Genomic DNA, 25,178 nt, shown 5'->3' with positions numbered 1-25,178 from the left:
TTATTCGACGCTGTGAACGGGATGCTCTTTCAAATCGATATAATTAAAATAATATATATATATATATATTAATCGCAGTGAACATTGAAAATAATATTTATATAAATATAATAAGAGTAAACCCTTTCGTTACTGCATATCCATTCGCTCGTACATAAATATCGTCGGATGGTACGATTTCTATAAGGGTATTCATATGGGGTTTTTGAATAGACGAGCCGCATATGGGTGGGTCGCTAGTAACAAACGGGTTAACAGAGATTCGAGCGAATAAATAATCGTATTATTTAATTTTCATTATTCTTTTTTTGTTAGACAATCTTGGAATTCATATTATTTCATAAATACAGTGGACACATTTTGATTGATTTTTTTCTATTAATTTTTTTTTTTTTTTTATAATAAAAATTCGATGAGTAATTCTAGCCGAAAAATATTTTTCTAATTTTTCATTCTTTTTTCTTTTTTTTTCTTTCTTTCTTTCTTTCTTTCTTTCCTTCTTTATTTATTTTCTTTTAATTGGGATAAATCATCTATTCAATTTCTTTTTTTCTATACATATATATTCTTTCACGCTCTTAATTATTTGTATAGGAAACGCAGTCTTTTTTTTATTGATCACGAGGTTTACGATCTACAAGGATGTTCGATCGTTAACATATCCTATACGTCAGATTCGTTTCTGTATCTTCAGATTTACAAGAATCGTGTCATCGTTTATCTTTCGATGAGCCTTTTGTAAATATTTTCTTCTACAATTATCGATTTACTGTCACGTCGCGTTATTTTCTTGCTTGCTTCTTCTCATCACAGTGATACCTATAGAACCACGTATCTTACGTAACAAGTCTATTATTTCAGCCGTCGTCATATTCTCAACACTTTCATCGTTGACCTGAAAAAATAAATAAGAATTTCGTTATAAATAGATTAATCGTTTGGAGTATTTGAATTTTTGTAATGATAAATACGAACCATTAACAACACATCTCCTTGTCTCAGTCTTCCGTCTCTAGCTGCAACACTGTCTGGATGTACGACAGATATAACAGTTTGATTGTCTTCAGATTTTAAACTGAAACCTAATCTACTGTTCCATCCACGTGTCAATTCTACCATGAACACCTAATTGATTTTTATCGAAAGAGTTAGAAATTTCTAATGAATTATTAGAAAAATAGGTAAACAGATGTCGATAGAACTTACCTCGTTTCCCTGTTCATCCTGACTTTCAGAAGATACAGCCGAGTCCAAATTATCTTTGTTATCGTCGTCAACTTTGTTATCATTTTTTTCGTTTTCGTTCATATCGTCGTTTGGTGCAAACATAACACCTTTCCACTTTAAAAGACCCTTGCTACCAGCAGGATCTTCCGTTCCGAGAATCTTACCTAAGAAAGCAAAGATACGATTGAAAACGATATGTGCTCGAGTTAAATAGAAGCGATTCGCTACTGTGCAGGCACGTTACGTTGCTTAGCACGCCCACTGATAATCTTCTTTTATCGCTTTGTTAGTCTTTATCAACGTTACGCGATTTGAAATCGAGTAGTGGGGATGTAAAAGTAATCTAAAAGTAATCTTATACTAACCTGGTATATCTTGATCGCTCGAATGCGTAACTTTGCTTTTCGATGCGGTGTCAATAGTAACGCCGCATGCCGGATTGGCACTTTGATAGGCAGGATTTTTGTAACTGAAGGCAGCTGTACTGGTACTGCTGGTTGATGACAGTACCGGTGGCATCGATGCTGGTTCCGAAGGTAAATCGGTGTCCTGTTCGTCACTGGACAATCCACGGATTTCTTTGCCACGATAATCATTTTCGAATGAACTGGAATCCTTCTCGGAGAACAGCATCGTTTCTACTGGATACTCGTCGGAATCAGCGCTGCAAAATTGAAAATGTGGTTTCCCGTGTGGCGCGGATAGATCCAAGAAACTTGGTCGCGTTGGAGTCCTCAAGGGTGATTCGTTTGCTTCGCATACGTGGTACTGCGATGGTGGATCTATGATTATGTCTGTATTGGAGATCGGTGTATTCGCTTGGGAGTTTGTTATTTGCGTTCTGATAGAGCATTGATCGGAATCCGAAGTTTCAGCCTGGCTACCTATCGATGTTGTTTGTCCTTCGTGAAATTTCTCCGGGATCTCTACGAGAAAGATAGTTCAACGTTTTCAAAAGACGTTCAATCGGAATGTAAGATTTGTCAAAGGCTTGTTTCGATACCTTGATCGTTATCGGCAGTGGGAGTACGCGTTGCGAGTCTTCGATGTCTTCTCGGTGAATTACAGGATGCCCCAGGTGATTGCAAACAACTAGAACCGCTAGACGTACCTGGTGATAGTTTTCGGGCTGCTAAATCGCATAACATATCCACGGCTTCTTGTCTGTTAAATGAAATCAGACGTTTTATCCATAATCATTCCTTGTTTCTGTTAAATCGCGTTTAATCATTTAATTCAAAATGACTCGAACCTCAAACAGGTTCGCGGTGGACGAAGCGGATGATCTGGTTCGGTTGGCGATAGAGCGGAAACCGGTGTTTGTGCCAAATCACGATACAATCGAAGCTTCACTTTGGGTCCACATTGTCTCAAGAGGGCCACAGCTTCTTCATGGCTCATCGGTGAAAGCGGTGCACCATCAACCGCGACGATCTTGTCACCTGGACGAATCCTACCATCGCTGAGTGCTGGTTCACGGACGAGTGCTCTTACGTAATGCCCCAATGCACTGCTATCAGCTTTTCTCAGGGTGAATCCTAAGCTACCTCCTACTTTCAACATTTCTATGTCGAATTCCTGCGATACATACACGCGATACATAATTAAAGTGAGCGTTAATGTCTTTGTTAAATTATTTACATTTTAGTTATTTGGTTGAATTTAAATTTATTAACCGGGACCGGTTAGTTTCAAACAGTTCACCAAGTTCGGTTTGAATAGTTTAGTTATAATGGGAGATGTATTTCATAGAATAGGTTTCTCTCTTGTAATAGGAGACCATAGATATTCATCGAAGCATCGTTTATGAATATTACTTACGCCACAGGGCTCTATTTGAAGTGGTGGCAGAGGGTTAGGTATTCGTAATGGTGGTGGTGGTTCGCGACGGGCAGGGGGTGGCGGGGGTGCACCAGGTGGGGAAACATTTGTGTCACCCGGAAGTCTGCACACTACCAGCTCGACCGTGTTCGGGGTCGTTCGTAAAACTTCTAGTGCTTCCTATAAAAAGTAGCGTATTTAATAAGTTAGATATATTTTTTTCTTTTTATGCATATATAAAATATTTTTTTTAGATTATCAATTATTTATTAAGTTCTTTTTATATTTATCGACCATTTATTATCGACAGATTTATATAGTTACCGACTGTTTATTACCGACTGTTCGTTATCGACTGTTCGTTACCGACTGTTTGTTACCGACTGTTTATTACCGACTGTTTATTACCGACTGTTTTTTATCAAGTTATCGACCAAGTGCAATAAAATAACGGTTGTACGCGGCGCAAGATGGCAGCACTTAATGCTTTTTCGTGGCTCCAAATTTAATTACTTTTAAAATAATTACCATTGCTTATTAGCAAATTTTGATATTCAAAATAAATCATATAAATTCTATTTATATAATAAAAATTGCATTATCGCAGTAATATCAAAGTTCGAAGTCATTCACATTCGCGTACGTAATTAAATATAAAATATATATTAATTATCCAAAGAAATTATACAAAAAGAAAAAATCAAAAATAAAAGTAAAATCAAAAGCGTTCGTATAGTTACACAGATTAAAGTTTCTAGAAATAAATGTAAGATAGAGAATTTGCATTGTTTCAACATGATATAATCTGTGTAGTTTTAATTGTATTTCAAAGTCATGAATTAATACTCACGTAATTCGTTAAGCCGGTTAAAGGAATTCCATTGGCTGCGAGAAGTATATCTCCGGGTTGAAGTTTGTTAGACAATGCAGCAGGTTGTAAAGGAAAGAGCCTCTTCACTCTGACGGGTCCTGCAGTACCACCACCGGAAACACTCAAGCCTAAACCTCGACTGCTCTTTTGTAACGTCACTCGAAAAGTGCTCTCTGAAAAATGATTAATTAACATACCAATTAACAATGATTTTGTTTCCAACGTTTCTTGCATTTTTGTTTTTTTTTTGGGGGGGGGGGTGGAGGTGGGGGGGGGAGGGGGTATTTGTTTTTTAATTATTCCTTCATCTCTCGTACTTTAATCTTACACTCGTTGATAATTTTATTTAATAAAAATAAAAAAAAAAACCACACGTACACACACATATATATATACATACACGTACACACATACAAGGATGATAAAAAATAATATTTAATTGTAGAAATGTAACAATTGTAGAAATGATCGCAGTAACTAATGCACCTATGACGTACGATTTAATATAGGAGAATGGGTTGCGAACAATTGCTTTCGTCTAGCATGTTGGAAACGTTGTCAGCGTACCGTTTGCATATTTCAAACACCGCCTCTGGCGTGGTTACACGCGCGTGTTGTCTGTCGTCGTCGTCGTCGTGAAACGCGACACGCATTCCTTCCTTTCTTTCTCTCTTCCTTCCTTCCTTCCTTCCTTCCTTCCATTCTCGTTCGCGCAATTTTCATCGCGTTTTTCCCTCTTGTTTTATCTCTATTTTACGCACCCCCACCCACCCCCCACACCATTCTCCACCCCTTCGACTACTTTATCTGCTATTTATTTCAATCCTTTTTTTCACTCCTCCTCCTCCTCCTCCTCCTCCTCCTCCTCCTCCTCCTCCTCCTCCTCCTCCTCACCACATCACACACGCAATTATCGTCAGGATTTATTCTTTATTTTATTTATACGAATTTAAGTTTCGTATAAAATAAAAATAATTTTCGCGAAAAATAGGACAAATTTATTCTACGATTGTTTTTCTTTTTTTAGAGAATAGATGGGTGGGTGGGTGGATGGGTGGTGGAAAAGCACGTACGAAACGCTTATTAGAAAATTCTTCGCATTTTTACAGAGCTAGCTAGCTAGCTGGGCTAGTTCTCTCTATAGTTGGTGGTCCTTATATTTGCAGATGGACATTACGATTTCGAGGTCGCGTGTCGCGGTAAAAGAAAAGAAACGAGAAGAGAAAGGGTTAGAAAATGAGTCGTTCGTGTGTCACAGTCATTTTTCTTGAATTCATTTTAAACCTTCCCGTCGACTTATTCGAATTATTTTAACAGAATAGACCAATCCCTGTGCAGTTAAAGATAGAAATAGAGAAGAATGGTTGTCGGTCAGTCAGCGGTCTATTGAAATTCGTTATTGGCAGGAGAAGGGGTTTAGGAGGGGGGGATAGGAGGAAGGGAAGGAGGGGGATAGGGGAGGGGAGGAAGAGCAGCTGCCGAAGTCCTTTTTCTGTTTTTTTTTTTGTTCTTTTTTTTACCTTACCTTTTCATTATTTTCACGGATGAACTCGAATAGCGTAACGACGATGGTGCACCATTTCGAAATGACCCAGGTTCGATCGGATATTGACCCGATCCGGCCGACATATCGCTCAGCATTGTTCACCTTGCTCGCCATTCAAATTCTAACCCTACTCTTACAAAGGGTAATTTACGTATGTCGCGTTATTGTCTCCAGTTGTACAGTGTCGAGTCTTATCGAAAGAAAAATTTAAGAGAGAAAGAGAAAGAAAATGAGCATCACACACATACACACGCACACACATTGTGATCAATAAAATAACGAAGAAAAAAAAAAAATAAAGGATTCCTCTGAATCAAACGCAAAAATCTGTGAGATTTTAATGAAGCATTCGAGATGAGTTTGTCTGTTTGTTTTATTGTTTGTTTGTTTTTTTGTTTATCGATCATCATCCGGGAAAATGAATTCGTTTTTAATAACAATTTTAACGAGAGATCGTTCGCGGATATCTTTCTCGTAATTCTGAACGCATCATTTCGGGATGATCGTTAAATGTTGTTAGTGATAGGAAATCGTGTTTGCAAATTTGAAAGTAATTCACGGGATGTGGGATGTGGGATGTTGAGAAGAGAGAAGGATAGAGAGAAATTGGGATGAAAATAGAGATAGAATTAGATAGAAATAGATAGATATATATATATATTGAGGGAGAGAGAAAAGTGATTAAAATTTATTATACGCTCGACGTATTCTGCTACGTTAGCGAATTATAATGTGTAACGCGTGCGAACTGGCCGATATTATACGAGAAATGAACGGTGTTACCGAAAGATAGATAAAGATAGGAATATTTAGTGGATAGAAAGAGTGAATAAGTGTACGAGTGTATGAGAAAGTAAGAGAGATAATTCAATGATTTTATATGACTGTGTGTGAGAGAGTAAGAGAAAGATAGAAAAAGAAATGAGACTATTTGAAGCAGAATTCCTGTGTCCAGTATTACGTAATACGTGTAACATTTAATTTCATTAACAATATAAACGATTACAATGAAAATATTTCATTATTAATTGCAGCTAATATGACGAGAAATTTGATTTTGATTTTTATATATTTATATTTATGTTATATGAATTATAAATATTCCAAAGATTGATATTATTGGTTTAGTTATTATTGAAGTAGTTAAATTTATGCGAGTAATTGCAAATAAATTGGTCGAATGATTCGTGGCGTGTAAATGACATATTATTTAGATGCATCATCGTCGTTCTAGGCCAATTACATTGCAGATATTAGGCTGGAATAATTGAATCATTTTGTATTATTATTATTATTTAGTTAATTTTCTCAATTATTGAAGCGATGATACTTCACTTGTATTCATTTTATATGAGTTTTTATTCATTGAAATTGTCAATGATTTTCATGTGGTATGAAGTAATTATAAGATTCAATGATTTATGGTGTCTGTGTGTGTGTGTGTGTGTGTGTGTGTGTGTCAGTGATGTATTTTACACGTCATCCTTCAAGGCCAATTAGACTATAGAGATTAGATTCGATTTATTGAATTGAATTAACATGAACTATTCATTGTATATATATATGAAAAAAAAAAAATTAATTATACATTTTTATTATAATTAATTGTTAAAGTATTATTAATTAATTATCGAATGATATATGAAAAGAAAGAGAATAACCCTGACGCATCCCTGACACACCCGATGAATCATTTGTATAGTGCAACCTATAAATTAAAATTGTCAATGATTTTTCTGACGTAATCTAGAATGAAACGATTCCAATGATTTATGGTGTGTCTCAATGACGTATTAAACACGTCATTGGCTAATGTTAATTATACCATTGAGATGATTAGATGTGATTTATATTTAATCGAATTAATGAGAATATTTTTTTATATCGTAATTTTTATAAATTAAATATGATGATGATGATGATGATGATGTATATACGAAAGAAAAAATAAATACGATTGAATAATTTACAACGATATATTTTAATCAGCTTATCGTATTAGGTCAATATACTTTAAAGATAAAAAATTATGAATCACATCGAATATAAAAGTATTATATCAACTTTATATAATCTGTGAATCGTTTTCGTAGTTAAAGGAACAATCAGGAGAATATGAGAATGATTGACAAATGATATCACGAGAAGAATATTGTCATTTCGTTTCCATTGAAAAGGTTTTAAGAGCTTGGAGAAAAACGAGATGAGGAGTCAAAGCTATAGACGTGAATTTTCAGTAGTAGTAACTACTATCCGATTTTTTTTTCTTTCTTTTCTTTCCTTTTTTTTTAATGAAGGGCTTCGTTAGTTGCAGATTGCCGCTGTCGACTACTCTTTTCTATTTCTTTTATTCCTTTTTTATTTTTTATTTTTTTTTATTTTAGTTAGTTTTATTCTACCTTTCTTTCTCTTTCTCTCTCATTCTTATTTCTTTTGAAGTTATACTTCTTTTGGCGCGTTGGGGAAAATTTAATGGGGAGTGATTTTGTTCTGAGCGTCTGGAAAAACGACACCATGAAGTTTGTCAGTATTTTGCAAAGTGATTTCAAGTATACGACATGAAGTTGTCTTCTTTTCTTCTTCCCGCCTTTTTTCTCAAGAGGTTATGTTCGTTTTGGTACCGCAAAGAAGTATAACTTCTTACGTGCGTACATAAGTACACACACCAGTTTTTTTTTGTTTCTTTCTATCTTTAATCTTCAACAAATTCTTCCATTTTAACCGACATTTCGTTTATTATAACCACGAGAAGTGTTATCACGAGGACAAAAATATTAAAGTGTCGTCTCGCAATAAAAGTATAAAATAAGATAGAAGGGGATCTTCTCGATGAATATAAAAAAAAGAAAAAAAAAAGAAGAATTAAAACGATAAGGAAAAAGGTAGGCGGATGATAAGCGTCAAAAGATTCGCGTTTGAGAGAGTTAATTACAATTTTTATTTCATTTTTTTTTCTTTCTTTTTCTTCTCCCCATTTTCATCTTCCTCTTCCTCTTCCTCTTCTTCTTCTTCTACTTTTCATCTCTCTTATTTATTTTTTCCTATCGTATCGCATAGCATCGTATTTATTCTCTCATTTAATATTTTTTATTCGTCTCTTTCCAGCCTTTTAATCTTAACTCGTTACTTCTGTTAATAACGTCAACATTTTTCTTAGATATCGTGAAAAAAAATATCCCGCCGGTAATGGTCAGTATAAGCTCGGTCGGTGGAAAGTTAGGAAAAAGTGAAGAAATAAGGAAAGGAAAGAAAAGAAAAGAAAGAAAGAAGGAAATAAGGATGGGTGTGGGTGGGTGTTGGGGGGGTAAAGAAAGGAAAGAGAGGAAAGAAAGTAAAAAAAAGGAGAAGAAAAAAATAGAAAAGCTCGTTAAGCGTCGGGATAGAACTACGGGGTATAGTTATATATATATATACCTGTATATATACCTGTATATATACCTGTAGTATATATACTAACGCGTTTAACGAGGAAAAGTGACTGAACACTTGGTCGAAGCTATTATGTTAATTTTAGCAACCTCCTCTCGTTGAGGAAAATACAGAAAGAAAAAGAAAATGAAAAGGATAAAGAAAAGAATAGAAAGTCAAGAGAAAGGTAGAAGTGGAAGAAATAAAATGATCATCGAGATTTTATCGTTATAAAAAAATTTTGGTGATTATGTAAAACGATAGCGATGATAATGTAGGATTCGTGAAAAAATTGGGCCGTTGGACAGACTCGAACCCGGATCTTCCGCTTTCCGGGCGACTGCTCTTTAACCATTGAGCTATCCAGGGCCCACCGTCCAATCTCCTCACGAATGCCTACTTAAGTGTTTGTGGCCTGGAGGTGCTCGCATCCCACATTCTACCCCCCCCCAACTTACATTCGACCCCGAATGTTCGTCATTTCGACATCTTATAAATCTTTTTTCAACGAACCGACAAACCAAAAACTGTGTCCAACCTCGATCTTTAATACAGACTTAACCAACGCTGTATAACTTACACGAGGGTGCTACACACTATTTCGCGCGACACGAAAATTGTCAAAATATTCCCGACCTCGATCTTTAATACAGGCTTAACCAATGCTGTATAACTTACACGAGGATGGAAAAACCTCTTCCCTGAACGCATTGCTGTCCAAAGGCCGTCTTGCCTAGTTCCCCAGCCAATCGTTCACGTCGCCACTATACGTCTTACGTCGGCCTAACCTCTCTTTGATAGATGTTCAATTAATTATTTTTCCCTAATTATTGCCCGGTCGTAGAAGTGTGACACGAAGCAAATCTCCATCCTGGCTGAGCCCCCAAAATGTAGGATTCGTGAAAAAATTGGGCCGTTGGACAGACTGGACCGGGACTCGAACCCGGGTTTCCGCTTCCGGGCGACTGCTCTTTAACCATTGAGCTATCCAGGGCCCACCGTCCAATCTCCTCACGAATGCCTACTTAAGTGTTTGTGGCCTGGAGGTGCTCGCATCCCACAATAATATTACATTGTTCTAACATAAGTTCTATTTTATGGGGGGGGGAAAGGATGGAAGATATTAACGTATCTCTTTTCTTTTTAATTGTTCTACCTTTAAGGTATTCTTATAATAAAAGAAAATAAATGATAGTAAATGAAAGAGAGAGAAAAGAGAGAATGAGAGAATGAGAGATAGAAAATGAAAGAGAAAGGGAAAGAGAGAACATTTCGTTTTCCAACGATCACCAACCAACCAACCAACCAACCAACATTTTCCACGATTTATCCGATTTAATGCACGCTCATATCGTTTCCTTTTCGAAAGAGAACCAACCAGCGAGTCCTATTGTTTTAAACGTCCGTTAACATTAGAAAGCAATTGGACCGATGTCACGATAGTGATATCTCCAACTATCTTTCTCTTTCTCTCGTGAATACGCGATTGAACGAACTATGATAACTCGCGTTTTGTTATAATATTCGTTTTACACAAAAGAAATATTATTTTCGTTTGAAAAACAAAATCTTTGGAAATGGAACCGTGAAATGGAAAATTTCGAATTTTTAAAATCAATTTACTTTTTTCTCTTTGTTGAAAAATATATATTTTTTTCCTTTTTTTCTTTTATAAAAAAAACGAAAAAGTTAGATCGAAAAATACGAGACGATTTTAACTTTTTTAAAATGTGTTCTTTTGATGTAGGAAATTTTGCGAGATAAATTCGTGGAAAAAAAAAAGAAATAAAGAGAATGTTAATACTTTGTCAGAATTTGAAAGGATATTTTTCGAATTATTCTTATCGGTTGTAGAAAGTAAAAAAAAAAAAAAGAAAATGATTATTTAGTTATTAATTAATCGATTAATCTTTCTATTCTTCTTTCTTTCTTTCTTTCTTTCATTCTTTTCCTTTTCCCTTTATTTCGCTTTAGAAAATATATAAAAAGGAAGAAAAAGAAGCGGGGGGAGGGGGGAGGGGGGTAGATTCGATTACAGGAAAAATCTTGCACTCTGAAAAATACGAATAGAAGCCCTCGAGGGATCGAGAAAAAGGGAGGGGAAAAGAATTGAAGAAAGATGGGAAGATAAAAAAGATAGAAAGATGAAGGGTGGGGAGGGGGAGGGGGAGGGTAGGGGGGGAGAGAAAACGAATGTACTCTTTTACAATTTGGGATTCATAAAAGAATATAATACTCCTACTTCTCTTCGCGATGCTCAACGTAATTTACTTTCCACCCCCACCCTCCCTCCCTCCCTCTACACCCCTCTCCCCACCTCCCCTCTTTTCTTCAATACAAAATTTCTTACTGTATCTTGCATTTATGAATTCCAAATAGATATTCAACGTTGATGCATAATTAATCGAGTTGAGATCCAACTACGTTCCAGCATTAGATTTTTTTTTCTTAAATCTTTCCTTCCCCCCCCTCCACCCATTTTTCTTCGAAGTTTACTTTGCCGTTTGATAATTCGTTTCGGACGTTTTCATTAACGCGAATATTTTTAATTAACCATTTTATAAACGATCCTTAATTCTTCGAATTATTGACATTTGTATGAATCAATAGGATTATTGAATTGAGTATAATTAATGAACACACTTTATCAATTTTCTTAAAACGTTTGCATACAAGTGAACGGTCTTTGTTTAAGAATGTTTGCTTTATTGGAAATTGTTAATTGTTTCTAGTTGATAATAGACGAGTTCAAATCTATTATCTGGTATTAATGAACTATTGCTTTTTATGTATTGTTTAATTATGCACGTATTGGAATATTGTAATTTTGAATTATGTTAATACTTTTTTAAAAATGTATTGGATTGGACGATAAGTAATATTGCAATTTGAAATAGTTCATCTTAAATTAATAAATTAATAAATTATTCGAGTATTTTTTATCGAAAATTTGAAATAAAAATATATTAAATGTTTGTATTATTTAATTATCAAAATTTGTAAATATTTTCTCTATCTAAATAAATAAAACTATGGAATATATTTTATCTATAAAATAATCCTTATTAATATTTAAATATCTAAATTAAAAAAAGAATCTACCATTACTAAAATCATTCAATCCAATATAAAATCTATTCAATTACGTGTCCATTCCTATAATTTAATTTTTAAATTAATTATTATATTATTATTACCATAAAGAAAAAAGATAAAAAAAAAAGGAAAAACAATTTTAGTAGAAATGAATTTGATAACAGGAAATAAATTGGAAACTACCGGAGGACTATGATCGTTCTTCCTTGAAATTATCTAAAGGGATGAAATGAGAAGATCGGTTTGCCGTTTCTACGTGAGAAATTTCTGGAAAGGAGGTGGGGTATGCTTGAGGAATCGTATAAGGAGGAGGAGGAGGAGGAGGGTGAAGAGGAGGGTGCTTCTCAACAGTGAGAAGGCGACCTCGATTATTAGCCCTTCGCTTTGATGCCGCGTCAAGCCGATTTCCACTCCGGAGCCTGGGTTGCGGTTCACTCGAGATTAGTCTACCCGATCTCTCTATGTATCTCTCGTGCGATGACATGAGATTATGCTACAGAGACTCCTATAACTATACACGTGCAACTATGTATATGAATTGTACGTATGTACGCCATGCAACAGCACACGAATACATGCAACACGTATACTTGGTATCGTGCACGATTAATGTCACTTCAACGTGATTTATGGTGTGTGCTTCTCGTGCGATTGAAATTTCACGTTGCTTGCAAAAAAGAGAAAGACAATACGGCCACGTGAGGGTATATATATGTGTGTATATGTGTGTGTATATTTTTAGAACAATACCAAATTTCCATTCATTTATTTTTCATGATTTCTTGATAATCGAATCACTGATTTTCTTTCTTTATATTATATACGATCCGCTTGTTTTAGGTTTGATTGAATTTTTTGTTTGTTTGTTTGTTTTTTCTGACGATACAACTCAGGATTTGTTGTCCATTCTAAATTTGATCGAACGAAGCATGACTAACTAAGCCAAACGTTCGTCCCAATTTTCCTCAGTTGGAAATGCGTAAAACTCGACACACGGGTTTATAGTATCTCGTCAAAATTACTCGAATTATTATCGTCTTAGGATCTTCGGCCCTGACCCCATTTTCCTATTCCGAAGATATTCGTATATTGGGTTAACCTAACGCGAGGTGTATATTAACGTACGTTATTAACTTGGATGATCGTATACTGTAACCGAACGGAGATAAACAGATAGCGATCATTTATTTTGCAATTGCTATTTAAGTACCCATCCTAATTTCGTAGATGCATACAACAAGGATTTCTATATATACGTGATATTTTAATAAATCTAAATTAAATCTAAATATTTTGATCAATGATTCGACACTAATATTATCCGATTATTATAATTAATGTCAAAATTAGTTTAATTAAGTGGTTATACGCAGTTGCGAGTGTATAATCATTTTAGTTAACACGAAGGTGTATTTATATGTAAAAAAAAGTAAGGAAGACAATTTATATATTTTTGAGATATTTCTCGAGTCATCCGTGTCATAGACAGAACGCTACCGGTTCCGGTCGTTGTGGACGGAAGGGTGGAAAGGGTATGTTCAGCAGGACCCTTTTCTCCCTATACTACCTTCCTCTCTACTAGCGTGAGCACATCGTTCGCCACGACGTTCGAACGACCGAGGTAATTCCGTGGAAGGTTGTTATCGGGCTGAAACGTCGATGAAATAGCCGAGCGGATGTCCGGGCTCGCTTCTGTGTTCTACCGTACGGACACGTTATTTCCTCCTCGGTACCTAATTCATAGCCCAACCCACTCTTTCACTCTCTCTCTCTCTCTCTTTTGTTTTTTCCCCCTTTTCTTTTTTTCATTTATGGCGATCGTATTCGATTTTAGCGACGAAAACTAAAAAAATGATCGATCGTTCCTTTTAACGTTGACAACAAAAGTACCCGTAATTTCAATTCTTATCGTAGGTGTCTACTCGAAACGTTTCGTTTAAATTTATCATTAAAAATGTTTCAACTAATAATATGTGTGCGCGTGTGTGTACAAATATTTCAATTCTAAATATTAAATCTTATTTGATTTAATATATGAGCCGTTCAGTGCACACATCGATTAACTCAATAAAACAAAGACTACATTGTTTTTTTAAAATTCCTGTTGTAATATAGATTCACATATATAATGTAGAATGCATAAATACAGATATAGTTTTCATTTAACACGGTGTATAAAAATTAAGAAGAAAGAATAGTCAAAAAATAATCAAAGTGGTTTCTGTAATAAATTACTCATTTTTCAATGGCCAACCAAAATTTTGCCGTATAATTTTGTTAATATTTATTATTCGAGAAAGTTATTGTAAATATAAAAAGTTATGACTATAGTCATAGTGCTTTGACGCATAAATTTAAGATTTTTCAAAAAGTTGAGTTAATCGATGCGTGCACTGAACGGCTCGTATTAGAAAATTTATTCAATTTTAATCGATTTATTTCAAATAATATTATTTACAAAAAATTATTCTACCTTTCTTATACTCTCGGAACAAATATTTTCACGATTATAAATATTAAATTCAATATTAGTCTTATCAAATTGTAATTTCGTATGAATTCGTAGTAATAGCGAGTCCGAGAATTTCATAGTTTTGTTTAAATTCAGACGTACCTTATACGTGGATGGAGGAGGAGGGGGGAGGGGAGGGAGGGGAGGGAGGGATCGTTAGGGTTGAGTAAAATTGCTCGATCAAAGGTAAAGAAATATGTTCGTTGATAAATGTGTACCTGCATAATGATATATTCGTAGAATAGAGTTCATCGGACCTGGTAGTAGCGTGTCTCACGATTTTTCTTTATCAAGCTAATATACGAGTTTCAACTTCCTTCTACCTTCTTATTCTTCTTCTTATTCTTCTTCTTCATGGGTCTCATTCTTATTCTCATTCCTTTTCGTAAGGACACAGAGAAATTGTCGACACGCGACGGCCATTTTGGAAACGAGTTTCTTTCGCGTTCTTTCTCTCTCTCTCTCACTCACTCTTTCTCTCTCTCTCTCTCTCTCGTGTTCGTAATGGAGAGGCCAATGTTCGCTTCCATAAATTTCGTGCTGGCCGACACCAGACCCCAGACCCCATACCCACCCCATACCCCATACCCCAGGATCGTACCGATATCCCCAAGTAGTCCTGGCTTATGGTGCACCGATGCGGTTCGGCTAACGACGAATAGCTTTGGCAATGCGGCCTCCAGAGTACAACCGACGTTTCAGTTACTTCAGGTATTCACCTGATATATGCGTTTATACGTTTGTGTTAACGTCTCGATACGGAACAGGTGTTGCAATTTAACCAATGTTTAGATTATTGTGTATGGTATACCGTGTACTATTCTCGTCTCTTGATAATAGGATTGAAATTTACACGCACAAATGAACACAACGTACAAACGTACACGTACATACACACACAGACACGCGCACAGGTAGATATGTAATACATATTCCCTATTTTGAAATTCGTACAATTTGATAATAAATTCAAATAAATACTAGAAACGTTTTAAACGAATATATTTGAATATTATCATGATCTTTTTTAATGCTATGAATTAATGATAGTTGTGTTACGATTCTTTTTTTCTTTTTTTGTATCACTTTTTTATTCTTTTTTTATTTTTTTTTTTAGGTTCTCTTTCTATCTTTGTTTTATATATATATATATTTCTTTTTTGTTCTCTTTTTATTTATGGACGTTTCGAAATGAAATGGCAAATGGCGGTAGGAATTGCGCTAGGTTTTGAACTATGACACAGTGGGTTCAATATTAACTGAAATTCATGCTAGACCATTTCGATATACGGTATGCATTCATTCATATATATATATATATATATATATACATATAGCTATGTAAAATCCTTGTATATACCTACATGAATTTCGTAAAGCCGAATTTATCGCGTTTTACGAGTCAATTGAGAACCGGACTCGCGAATTTCGTTCGCAGAAAATATATTCGCGTTTACGTATGTGTACGTTTATCTGTGTTGATCGAATAATGAACTCCTATTACTATTATTATTATTCCTACTACTACTACTACTACTACTATTACTATTACTATGCTTGAAAAAATCTAACTTGTGTTGGGAAACACGAGAAAGGGAGATAGCATTGAGAACGTTTCAAGATGCTTGATAACAGAGTTCACTGATCTAAAATTACTACGGAACGGACTCTATGTCTAAGAAAGCAAAAGAAATTAAACAGAACCAAAAAAAAAATAAAATAGTAAGAATAAAGAAAAAGAGAAAGGTGCAGAAGAAGAAGAAGAAGAAGAAGAAGAAGAAGAAGAAGATGGACTGCACGGGAAGGGTTCGGCAAAGGGCATCAATTATCTTCGTTCTTAGAGAAGGGGGCGTTATCTTCCGTTCGTTCGTTCATTAGCATTCAATTGCTCCTTACTTACTTGCACCTTCCTACCTGCATTTCTTTCTCTCTCTCTCTCTCTCTCTCTCTCTCTCTCATTCTCTGTCACTCACTCTCTCTTTCTTACTTTTCTTTTTTTTTTTAATCTTCTTTATTGCAAAATCGAAATGAGATAACGTACCGAATGAAAAAGAAAAAGAAAAAACTCGAACGAAGAATCATTTTATCATCTGACACCTGTGATTCGAATTTAATATAATTTTTTTTTGACCGATTTTATGCATCCGACAAAAGTATATCGGGTTGCTTGAAAAGTTACTGTCGTTAGTGTGAATATATTTTTTTAAGATATATTTTTTTAACAAAAAAAAGAAAAATCAGTAAGAACTTTTATGATACATAAATGTAGGATTCGTGAAAAAATTGGGCCGTTGGACAGACTGGACCGGGACTCGAACCCGGATCTTCCGCTTTCCGGGCGACTGCTCTTTAACCATTGAGCTATCCAGGGCCCACCATCCAATCTCCTCACGAATGCCTACTTAAGTGTTTGTGGCCTGGAGGTGCTCGCATCCCACATTCTACCCCTCCGCAACTTACATTCGACCCCGAATGTTCGTCATTTCGACATCTTATAAATCTTTTTTCAACGAACCGACAAACCAAAAACTGTGTCCAACCTCGATCTTTAATACAGACTTAACCAACGCTGTATAACTTACACGAGGGTGCTACACACTATTTCGCGCGACACGAAAATTGTCAAAATATTCCCAACCTCGATCTTTAATACAGGCTTAACCAATGCTGTATAACTTACACGAGGATGGAAAAACCTCTTCCCTGAACGCATTGCTGTCTAAAGGCCGTCTTGCTTAGTTCCCCAGTCAACCGTTCACGTCGCCACTATACGTCTTACGTCGGCCTAACCTCTCTTTGATAGATGTTCAATTAATTATTTTTCCCTAATTATTGCCCGGTCGTAGAAGTGTGACACGAAGCAAACCTCCATCCCGGCTGAGCCCCCGAAATGTAGGATTCGTGAAAAAATTGGGCCGTTGGACAGACTGGACCGGGACTCGAACCCGGGTTTCCGCTTCCGGACGACTGCTCTTTAACCATTGAGCTATCCAGGGCCCACCGTCCAATCTCCTCACGAATGCCTACTTTAAAGTTGGGTTGGAGGTGCTCGCATCCCACATAAATGCATTTTGAATTTATGTATTTAATTAAAATATTCATCGGCAAGAATCTCTCTCTCTCTCTCTCTTTTGTGGATAATTGAATGATGTAATAAATGCATTGGTGTTTACCTGGCAAGATTTAAGCAATTTTCTATCGAAAAAATGTGCATATTCGATGGAAAACAAAATATTCATCGATAAAGAACTTTTCGGAGCAATCCGTGATACTTAAAAATACAAATAAATAACAATCGTAGAATGAAAATCAATGAAATGGAAATAATATTTCTGACATCTACGAAAAAATACCATTGACCTCGAAAAAAAAAATTCAATTCGTATTTAAGTTTAACTCTTTTAAACTCTGTGTACATATATGAGCAACTCTTGGTCGTGTTTGATAAAAGCACTCGTTGTCTATCGATCCGACTGATATGCATTTTGATTACACGTATCGTATCGTAAAAAAAAAGAGAAAAAAAGAGAAAGAGAAAGAAAATGGGAAAGCTTCTAAAAAGAGAAGAGAAAAGAAAAAAGAAGACAAAAAACAAGAGAGAGAGAGAGAGAGAAAAACACATACATATTTTATTTTTTACTTTTTTTTTTATTTTTCTTTTCTACTTTTCAAATTTTATCACGCGAATCGTGTTTGCGTAAAGTGATACGTCAATGAAGGAAAAAAGCTAGTCTCGTTTTGCAACAAAACTATGAAATAGAAAGAGAGAGAGAGAGAGAAGATGCCATCATCTTAAAGGGAAAAGAAAAATAGAAAAAAAAAAAAGAAATAATAAAAAGAAAACGAATCAAATACGCTAGTTTGAGTCGTCTAAGAGTTTTCTTCCACTTTCCAGAGAAAATAAAATCTCTTATCTCCTTTCCCTTTCTATTCTCTCTCTTTCTTCTCTTTTTTACCATCATTCTCTCTCTCTCTCTTTTTTTTTTATTTTAAAATAAATAAAAGCTCGACGAGAATCGATGCTTGCAAGTACGTACACTCGCGCGTAGTATTTTTCTTTTTCTTTTTCTTTTTCTTTTCTACCCCCCCCCCCCTATTATTTCCCCCTCTCTCCCTTTTTATATTTTTCTCTATCTCTCTTTAAGTTATTCGTTAGAAAGAAAAAGAAATATTTGGGCTAAATCTCGACGTCGTATATCAAGACCAGCTGCCGACGAGTTTTTCTCGTACGAATCGGTGACGAGGACAGGATTTATGTACCCTTCTTCCCTCTTACCCCCTCCCCCCTCTCTCTTTTTCATCCCATCCTTCCATCCTTCCATCCTTCCTTCCTATCTTTCTTTCTTTCTTTCTTTCTTTCTCTCATTTCTATCTCGTTTCAAGTTTTATCCTTGCAAAAATCAAAAGATAGACAGAGAAAACACTGTTGAGAGATAGTGGGTGAGACGTGAACACAAACAAACAAACAACAAAAAAAAAGGAAATATGTAAAAGAGAAAACTGTCGCGTTACTCTTTGGAAAACCAAAAACGCACGTTTTAATGCACCAACGGGATTATGCAAATCGTTTTGGCGCACGCTCGTATTCATCCAACGTTTGTACTCTTCGATTTTATTTTCTTTTTCTTTTTTTTCTTTCTTAACAGCTTCAAAAATTCCATCGCGTGCGATATAATTTCATGTTTACACAAGTACACACATGAACACGTATATTTACACGTATGTTCATACTTACACGAACACGTATGTTCATACTTACACGAACACATATGTTCATACTTACACGAACACGTATGTTCATACTTACACGAACACGTATGTTCATGCGTATACACGTATGTTCACGTGTATGTGTGAACATGCATACATGGTTGTGTTCGTGCGAATTGAATCGGTGATAAACGTAGGAGGAATTAGAACGACGATGTATCTTCAAGGACGATAAACACGAGTTCAAATAAACGTCTCCTGGTAAGATTATTGGAGAAAATTTTCAAACGTTTTAACATCTTGCATGTGTAAATGTGTAAATGTATGTATGAGTAATGTAGGAATATGTGTGAATGAGGAGTGACAGAGTGAGTGTGTGTGAGAGAGAGAGAGAGAGAGAGAGAGCAAGGACATACCGAAACTGAAACATCATGGTTGACCCTATCCCGAATAAACGGGTCAATAAGTGAGACGAGCGAAGTGACCCACTTTGAAATAAGGCGATCAGTTCACTTCCAAGATCAATAATACATAGAATACACATAGATTCTTGACTTAGAAAAGGTACTACGACGTCAGCGATTGAACAAGAGGAGTTTTACTCGATCTTAACCGCTGATCTTTCATATTTTCTACATGCCAAAGTTTCAACGAGTACACGAATAGTTGAGGTATATAATATAAGACGTTCCTTTTTTTTTTTTTGAAGTTATACTTCTTTTGGCGCGTTAGGGAAAATGTAATGGGGAGTGATTTTGTTCCGAGCGTCTGAAAAAAACGACACCGTGAACTTTGTCGGTATTTATAAGCGCGGCAAAACGATTTCAAGTATACGGCGGAAGTTGTCTTCTCTTCTTCTTCCCCCCTTTTTCTCAAGCGGGTCACCCATCCAAATGCTAATCGTACGCAGCGCTGCTTTACTTAAAATGATCGAAACGAGAACTAATGCTGTAACCGCGCCATGATTGTTGACGCGTGAAGTCATTCGATATATCTCTCTATATTTAGTGTGGACTGATATCTATATATGATTTTATTTTCTTTCTAATATATATAATATCGATAATAAATTTAAATTAATAATAATAATAATAAATTTTTGTTGTTAAGTTATTTTTGAGATTATTGAGGTTATGTTCGTTTTGGTACGGCAAAGAAGTATAACTTCTTACGTGCGTACATAAGTACACACACCAGTTTTTTTATTCTTTCTTATATATATATAATAATAATTATTTTTCTTTGAAGTTATTTTTTGAAGTTATTTTTGAGATTATTGAGGTTATGTTCGTTTTGGTACGGCAAAGAAGTATAACTTCTTACGTAAGTACATAAGTACACACACCAGTTTCTTTTTTATTATTTATTATTTATTATTTATAAGAGAGAGAGAGAGAGGAAAATATATACGATATAATAAAATACGAATTGATTATTTTCTATTGAATGATGAAAATGTATTCGAGTGTAATATACTTGAATCGCATAAAAAGATGGGTTGTTTTTTTTTTTATACTGATTCTTATAGAAAATAATAGAAAATAATAAATTGAGGGAAATATAAAATGTCGATCAAAATAATACGTTGAAGCAGAACTTAAATCATAGAAAAAGGATTTTCTTTTTTATCTTTGGAATGAAAAAATAAAATGAAATATGAAATGATTTTCAACTTGAAGTCAAATTAAATTGACGTATCTTTTGGAATATATTTAAATAATAATAAATAAATGAAAAAAAAACAACTAAAGAATAATTTGATATATTTGGATGAACATTTGAATAAACATAGTAAAAAATGTTTTTATTATATTTTACAATGAAAAAAAATCAAATAATAAATCATATAGAAAATGAGGTTTATTATTTGAATCAAAACACGTTGGTACACGATGACATGATTCGCTTAAATTTGGCATTCTAGTTTTGATCTATATCGAGCCGAGAGTACGTTCTCTCTCTCTCTCTCTCTCTCACCGTTTCTAGTTTCATTGCAGTTATGGCGTCACGTTTTGGTAATCCGCAGTTTCATTTGTCTACGGTGCACGTTTAGGTGGTTAGAATATTTCGTTCCTATGCACAATGTTTACAAAAGCAACCCTGTTACACTGAGAGAGACAGAGAGAGAGAGAGAGAGAGAGAGAGGGAGAGAGTGAATGTGTGAGAGTTAAAGAGAGAGAAAGAGAAAGATAGATTAGGTTGACAATAATTTATAGCCTAGTAATCTAAACCCAGTGGTGGAAACCACAAACGGCTCCCTTATTATCTCATAAAGTTTCCTCTCAACTTGCAAGGATGTAGTTTAAAGTTTCGGCATTTGAGAATGAGATATATGAACTATATATAGATCATAATCATCATAATCATAATCATAATCATCTTCTTCTTCTTCATTTTATTCTTTCTTTTTCTTTTTGGTTTAAAATCGATCAATAATTTCAATCAAATCATTTCCGAATTAATTGAAAGTAATCTCGATCGAAGAATAATTAATGTCAAATAATAATAATAATAATAATAATAATAATAATAATAATAATATGAAATATACGATCAATTGTAAAATACGATGAAATCTCGATCGATCAAAATTCAATTTTCAATTTTCAATATTCTTTCTTTTTCTTTTTGGTTTAAAATCGATCAATAATTTCAATCAAATCATTTCCGAATTAATTGAAAGTAATCTCGATCGAAGAATAATTAATGTCAAATAATAATAATAATAACAATAATAATATTAAATATACGATCAATCGTAAAATACGATGAAATCATCTCGATCGATCAAAATTCAATTTCAACATCGCATCTTTTATTCGACGTCTCGTCGCATCTAGTCGAGTAGCAAAATTTAAAAAAAGAAGAGAGAAGAAAAAATAAAAAAAGAAAAGAAAAGAAGAAGAAGAAGAAGAAGAAGAAGAGTATTAGTTTAAAGTTTGGTAAGAAAGTTAGAGTCGTCTGTCTAAAAGGGTGCAATGAGAAAGAGAGAGAGAGAGAGGGAGAGAGTGAGGTGGGGTGAGATAACTTTCTCTCTTAGGTTGAAAAGCTTTTCTTTTAAAGCTCGACCCGACCAACCCCACCAACCCCATCCACCCTGCTCCCCCACCCACTCGTGCGCTAGCACAAGCAACGAGCAATTTTCGTCACGAGAAGTGCTTCCTTTCGTTGATACAAAGAGCAAAAGCATAAGAGAAAGATGAACGAGAGTGAGTGAGTGAGAGAGAGAGAGAGAGAGTTTAGGATAGCACAGCTTCCGGAACGTTATCATCTTTGGAAGGAGCACTGATGCGAAGATAATAACAGACCGTTGAAACTTCGACGTTCAAGATCGACTCGCTGTTAATCCGAAAATGTTAAGAGAAAATCGAATTTCGAGTGTCTCCTTTTGTACATGCCTATGTACGCGTGTATGTGTGTGTTTGTATATGTATATATAATTTATATACATGTATATACGTGTGTTTAAGATTATACGAAGCGAGTTTATCGAAAGTTTGCTCTTGAAATACTCTCTTGTTGCTTTTCATCGTGGTAAGAACTGTGAAAACAATTGATCTTTTAACTTCAACTCTTATCCTACCTTCAATATTTTATCTATTTTAATAAGTTTTAGAAATAATTATTATATATATATTATATATTATTTTATTCTATTATTATTTTTAATTAATTATATAACGTATATATGTATATAAGTATTATTATTATTATTTCTAATATTATTTTATTTTATTATTATTTTTCTGTATATATATATTATTTTATTCTATTATTATTTTTAATTAATTATATAACGTATATATGTATATAATTAGTATTATTATTTCTCATATTATTTTATTTTATTATTATTTTTCTGTATATATATATTATTTTATTCTATTATTATTTTTAATTAATTATATAACGTATATATGTATATAATTATTATTATTATTTTGAATATTATTTTATTTTATTATTATTTTTCTGTATATATATTATTTTATTCTATTATTATTTTTAATTAATTATATAACGTATATATGTATATAATAATTATTATTATTTCTAATATTATTTTATTCTATTATTATTTCAAATTAATTATATAACGTATATATGTATATAATTATTATTATTATTTCTAATATTATTTTATTCTATTATTATTTCTCTGTATATAATATATGTATATATTTGTTCTGTAAATGATATATGGAAAAAATAATACTATTCTCTGATTATAAAAGTTAGAAAATGTATAGAGAATATTTAGAATTATTTATAAGTAATTTTTGATTTTTTGATTTAAATATAATTAAAATTTATTATTGTTTTCTTATCACAAACACACACGTACAGTTCTCATACGTTTGATATAAATCCTTTAAAGAGAGAATCAAGAAGATTTACTTGTCGATAAACTTGTCGATATAAAAAGCGTGTATAGCAGGTGGTAGAACGATGTTTTGGAATCGTCGAGAAAATCGATAGAATAAATGGCTCTTTTCTTAGATGCCTGGTTGCTTGGTTGCCTGCCTGGTTGCCTGGCTGCCTGATTCTGGAGATAGAAAATATACCGGCTAGAAAATACCGATCGTATAATACGATCTGCAAAAATTCGACTATCAACAGATGTTGCATTTCTGTTGCGGAATTTACCATTGCGAACGTTTTCTTCTTATCCAATTTTTCCTTACAATATTCCATACGCAATCATAATCGTAAACAATTCTTTTCTTTTTCATTTCTCATATAAACAAATAAAACATTATATTATTCATCGGTTTTTGAAATTAAAAAAAAAGTAATAAAAAAAGAAAATAGAAGAATGAAATAATACTATTAGTGTAAAAGATAAAAATTAACTGTTATATAAAAAATACAAATAGAAAAATAAAATAATACAATTCCTATTAGAGTAAAGATATAATTTGACTGATTAATATTTCATTAAATATTATAAAAAAATTTCTATTATAACGAGAGGAAAAACAAAAAAAAAATAAAATTATTAAATGACAAAAATAAAACTATTAAAAAATAGAAAAATAAAATAATACGATTATTATTAGTGTAAAAGATAAAACTTAACTGATTAATATTTCATTAAATATTATAAAAAACATTTCTATTATAACGAGAGGAAAAACACAAAAAAATAAAATTATTAAATAACAAGAAAATAAAAACATATCCTACGACACCATAGTTACATGCCACACATACATTTTTCATTCTCTACTAAAACATTGAGAGAGAAAAAAACCGATCTTCTAGTCGTGTTATATAAAAAATAAAAAAAAAACCGAATACATCTATACACGCATACATACACAAAATGTGTAATAAGTCGATGTATCTCATTTTATACAGGACGTATTCGATTTCCATTTTCCATAAATCGTTGTCGAAGGTATCGATCGATCTACAGGAAAGAAGAGGCCGTACGTTTAACGTCAAAAAGCCGATTTGCGAGACGTCGTTTTAAATCCGCGAGGGAGGGAGGGGAATAGGGCTTTGAATTTTCGAAAGTTTGACAGGAAGAGAAAGGTAGAAGAGGAGTTTGTTCGGCCTCTTTCTTTCTCTCTTTCTCTTTCCCTTTTTCTCTAGTTTTCTCTGTGACTGTAAACAAGCGAACGGAAGCAGTGGCGTCCTTCCAATAAAACAGGATTTAGCGCGGACGAACAATCCTCAACGGAGAAAAGTTCTATTTTATACTTGAATAATCTGTACCCTTTTTTCGGATTGCCATATATAACAGACGGATGAACGAGAAGAATTGGGAGGAGAAAGGGGGAAGGGTGGAGAGGAGAACGGGGGGGGTGTAGTAGCACAGACGGAAGGGTTGATCGAATTTTTCTCGCAAACTGCTTTTGACGATACGTCGAGAGGGGGAGGAGGAAAAAAATTGCAGAACAATTCTAAACCGTTTGAAATAAAAACGAATTGAAATAGACGAAAGGGGAAATAGGAAAATGTTCACTCGTTGAACATTTGAG

At 34.0% G+C, this 25,178-nt stretch overlaps 1 protein-coding gene across 2 annotated transcripts in view; it reads right to left on the bottom strand.

Annotated features, from left to right (window-relative positions):
• Positions 1–754: 754 nt before the first annotated feature.
• The window catches only part of LOC122518582 (tyrosine-protein phosphatase non-receptor type 13-like), a 30,499-nt gene continuing 6,075 nt past the window's right edge, over positions 755–25,178 (bottom strand). For both annotated transcript variants that reach the window (XM_043637596.1, XM_043637597.1), the window contains exons 4-11: positions 3,899–4,092; positions 3,049–3,228; positions 2,480–2,805; positions 2,231–2,391; positions 1,593–2,153; positions 1,207–1,391; positions 976–1,125; positions 755–895 (exon numbers count right to left, since the gene is read on the bottom strand). In XM_043637596.1, the coding sequence (XP_043493531.1) occupies positions 773–895; positions 976–1,125; positions 1,207–1,391; positions 1,593–2,153; positions 2,231–2,391; positions 2,480–2,805; positions 3,049–3,228; positions 3,899–4,092 (1,880 nt within the window). In that variant the 3' untranslated portion in view covers positions 755–772. The remainder of the gene's footprint in view (positions 896–975; positions 1,126–1,206; positions 1,392–1,592; positions 2,154–2,230; positions 2,392–2,479; positions 2,806–3,048; positions 3,229–3,898; positions 4,093–25,178) is intronic.

The sequence above is a fragment of the Polistes fuscatus genome, unplaced genomic scaffold, assembly GCF_010416935.1.
Source record: "Polistes fuscatus isolate 324 unplaced genomic scaffold, CU_Pfus_HIC Scaffold25, whole genome shotgun sequence".
Lineage (NCBI taxonomy): Eukaryota > Metazoa > Arthropoda > Insecta > Hymenoptera > Vespidae > Polistes > Polistes fuscatus.
The sequence above is the reverse complement of the archived record's forward strand: the minus strand, read 5'-3'. Positions and strand labels throughout refer to the sequence as shown.